The sequence below is a fragment of the Strix uralensis genome, chromosome 20 (assembly GCF_047716275.1).
Source record: "Strix uralensis isolate ZFMK-TIS-50842 chromosome 20, bStrUra1, whole genome shotgun sequence".
In the NCBI taxonomy this organism is placed as follows: Eukaryota; Metazoa; Chordata; class Aves; order Strigiformes; family Strigidae; genus Strix; species Strix uralensis.
Genome location: NC_133991.1, coordinates 1104904 through 1108751, shown reverse-complemented (window position 1 = coordinate 1108751; position 3848 = coordinate 1104904). Strand labels below are relative to the sequence as shown.

Genomic DNA, 3848 nt, shown 5'->3' with positions numbered 1-3848 from the left:
CTACACTTCTGTGGTCAGCCCTCCAATGCCCTGTCTGCAGGTTTGAGCTCATCCTGCAGAGGAAAACTTCATGTTTGGAGAGCAGTGGCCAAAGAGAGGCCACAGGACAAGTGGCGCTGAGAGGACAACACTCGATGCCCAGCCCTGTCAGAAGCAACACGGAGGTTTCTGGTGTCCCAAGCCCCAGCCGGTGCCAACCCTCTGTCCCCCCTCTCACCTCTGAATCTCTCCAGGGAGGCTGGCAGCTCCTTGTCTGCTGGGCTGGAAAGGCTGCCCGCTTCCTCCTCAAAGAGCTCCCTGCAGTTCTCCATCAGAAACTCCACCAGCACGTTCACCTGCACACATCAAACCGTTGGTCTCGACCCCGCTGCCTGACAAGGGACCAAGCAGCCTTTCCCACCCCTGCCCCCTGCTCCTGCCCAGAGGCTGTGGCTGTGGGGCTGCTCCTCCAGGCAGCCACCCCGACAGCATTTGCTGGCAGGAGGAGGCCTGCAGAGCCCTCTGCGCAGCCAAGTGCTGGTGGGCGGGAAGGCTGCCCCAGTGGTTCGGGACGCGTACCTTGTGGGTCACCTCCAGCATGGCCTCCAGCGGGAGCAGGTCCGCGTGGGCTGGGCTCAGCAGGTTCGGCCCAATGCAGACGGCCAGGTTGCTGCAGCCCATCCTGCTGGTGGCTGCGTGGTGGCCGATGTGCCGGAGGAGGGACAGCAGCCGCTTCAGGAGGAGGAGGTTGGCCACAGGCAACTTCTCGGCCACCCTGGGGGAACAGGAACACGGTGCTAATAAAGCAGATGTTGCCCACAGCATCCCCCAGACTTGCCCGACGCCGGTGGAAGCCAGCGCAGCTTTCCAGGTGCTCTGGGCCAGCGGTCAGGGCTCCTGCTCAACAGACAGGCTGATGCCCACACTTACGCTCTCAGCTCTGAGATCCTCTCCTCCATGCTGGCCTTCTGCATCGCTGCCATACAGCCCTCGTAGAGGTCGGACACGAGGAGCTTGCAGGGGATGCTCCGGAGGAAGTCCTGCAAGGCCCAGGGCTCCAGGTGAGCCTTTGCACACTCGAGGCCAGCCAGGAGCTCCTCCAGCCGCAGGGCAGAAGCGCTCACCTTCAGGATGGCAGCCAGAAGCAGCACAGGCTGGCTTCCCATGTCGACGTCTGCGCCGCAGTCCAGGGCCTCCCGCAGCTCCCAAAGTGCTGTCCCGCTGGCGGCTCTGCGGAATATCCCCTCCGTTGATGGCCCTTCCTGCTGTAGCACAGCCAGCAGCTCCTGCGGGAGAGGCAGGAGGACAGTTGCATGGCCGAGGAGGCGCCTTCCAGCAGCGGTGGCCAGAGCACTGCCCCAGAGCTGGCTCTGTGCTGGGGGTGAAGAGCCCAGTGCCCCATCTCCGGAGCCATCCTCCCCGCAGAGGGCTGCCAGGGGCTGCCCAAAGAGCGCCCTGCTGCAGCCAGAGCCCGCCTGCCTCCTCCTGCTGCTGCTGCTGCTGATCCCTCCTGCTGCAAAGGAAAAGAGAGCAAGAGCCCGTCAGTGGATGCCGCCAGGCCAGCGCTCCCAGAGCCTGCCCTGCTCTGCCCTGCCCTGCCCTGCCTGCAGCGTGGTGCTGAGCAGTGCGGCAGGACGGGCAGGGGCCGGCAGCTGGAACCGCAGCTCCGGCTCAACAGCTCCGGCTCGGGGGCTCCTGAGAGCCGGCGTGTCCCCGGGACAGCCTGGCCCAGCCCTGGCCCTGTCCTCCTCCAGGCTGTGGGCAGCAGCAGAGGCTGCGTGTCCCCGCAGAACCACGTCCATTGGCCACTGCCCAGCGCTGTGCTTCCTCCTCCGGCTGACGTCCTCCCTTGGGCTGCCCAACCTGCACGGGGACGCTCAAGGGACAGGTGAGTACAGTTCAGCCGCTTGCAGGAGGGGCCTTTCTTTCCCAAACTCACCTGGTGAGCGGCAAAGTCCCCCTTCGCTGCTCGATGGGACCATCGGAGGCCCTTGCTTGAGATCAGCCTGCAAGAACCCGGCACCAGCAGCCTGAGCGTGGTGGAGTGGGGACCCTCTGCCCTCCCAGGCTTTCTGCCCTGCGCGGCAGGTTTCCTCCCAGTGCCAGCGAGGATATGCCAACATTCCTGGTGGCTCCTCAACGCTCCTCACTCCCCAGATTGCACCAAGGGACCCTGTCTCCCTCTCTCCCTCCCTCCCTCCCGCACAAGCTCACCCCATTGCACGCCCATCCCTGCACCCTGGCACAGCCCGAGGGCAAAGGCAGCCGTTCTCCCCTCTGCCTTGCCCTCCACCAGCCTCTCCAGGCTGCTGGTGCTGAACGGCCTCCACTGGGCAAGAGAGAAGCAGTGGCAGAAGGTGAGCAGCGATGCCTGTGCTGCTGGGCTGGAGGAGCAGTGCTGGGGACAGCACCCGGGTCACAGAAACACTCACGGCATGGCGGCAGCTCAGCTCCTTCTCCGGGAGTTGCAGTGACGGGACGAGGGTCACTCAGGGTTTCTTGACTCCTTCAGGTGTCCTGTGCACTGGGAAGGGACAGGGAGAGAGCTGGGTGAGCCCCAAGCTGCCTTGGCAGAGAAAGCTGGGCAACCATGGTGCTGTCACCACTGCGACCGTCCTCACTGTTCCTTCTCCATCCCCCAGATTCCTGTGCCGAGCATGACCTTGTACTGTACGGAGTGTCCCCGTGATCAGCTGGGGTCAGCTCTCCCAGCAGCCCTGCACCCTCCCGGCTTCTTGTGCTCACGGGTAGAGCCTGGGAAAATGAAAAATCCTTGACTTAGGACGAGCACTACTTAGCACCAACTACAGCATCAGCATGTTATCAGCATCATTCTCGTACTAAATTCAAAATACAGCACTGGACCAGCTCCTAGGAAGAAAACTAACTCTGTCCCAGCCAGAACCAGCACAGGCATCTGCCGCCTTTGGTGCTCGGCTGCTCTTCTCTGCGCACTGCCAGGGTGGGTCTGGCTTCCCCTTCACGCGCCCGTTGGGGAGCTGAAGTGAGAGCTGGGTGAGGACAGCCACCCCCCACGGGCTTCCTCATCCTCAGACTGAAAAACTGCCACCTCTAGGCCCCAGTTACCTCGATGGCCTCCAGGGGAGTCCAACAGCCTCCAGTGGTACTCAGTAGTCCTCAGGGGTCTCCGGCGGTCCTCAGTGTTCCTTGGCGTCCTCAGTGGTCCTTGGGGTTCTCCATCAGTCTTCGGTGGTCCTCGGTGGTCCTCAGTGGGCCCTGGCAGTCCTCAGTGGTCCTCAGGGGTCTCTGGCACTCCTTTGGTCCTTGGCAAGCTTCAGCAGGCTCCAGGGGACTCCTCCCGGTGCTATGGCACTGCCAGACAGAAAATGGCAGCCCCTCTCCTCACCTCTTTGGCCTCAGGGCAGAGGAGATGGCCCCTGTCATGAGGGGAGGGGGTGGGGGTGGGAAAGCTGGGCTCATCTGTGGCTTGACATGATGAGCTTACTGGGTGTCGGAGTGGCTGGTCCCCTCGGGACTAGCGCCGCTTGTTGGGAGGGGGCTACTGGGAGGCCGTCTGAGAGCCCCCTGGGGCTCTGCGGCGCTTTGGGCACCCGGCCATGGTGCTGCAGAGCCCCATCAGCCCCACAGGAGATGGATCCACCTCCATCGGCTCCTCCTCTTCTTGAGGTGGATCCACCTCCATGGGCTCCTCCATATCACCAGGAGGATCCACCTCCATGGGCTCCTCCTCCACCTCTCAAGGTGGATCCACCTCCATGGGCTCATGGCCCCACTGTGGCAGGTCAACCTCCATGGGTTCGACTGACCTGCCACAGCTGCTGCTGCTCCCGTCAGCCCTCTTGCGTTTTTGGTGCTGGGGAGGCATCTTCAGGGGTTCAGAGAACCTC

General features: G+C 63.4%; 1 protein-coding gene across 1 annotated transcript; it reads right to left on the bottom strand.

Moving 5' to 3' along the window:
- LOC141952788 (T-cell activation Rho GTPase-activating protein-like) lies at positions 1 to 1528 on the bottom strand. Its single transcript, XM_074890650.1, has 5 exons — positions 1104 to 1528; positions 910 to 1019; positions 559 to 754; positions 218 to 335; positions 1 to 8 (listed from the first exon to the last, which is right to left on the bottom strand). Exons 1-5 carry the CDS (start codon positions 1143 to 1145, stop codon positions 1 to 3), a joined length of 474 nt encoding a protein of 157 aa, XP_074746751.1. The 5' UTR covers positions 1146 to 1528.
- Positions 1529 to 3848: the final 2320 nt, after the last annotated feature.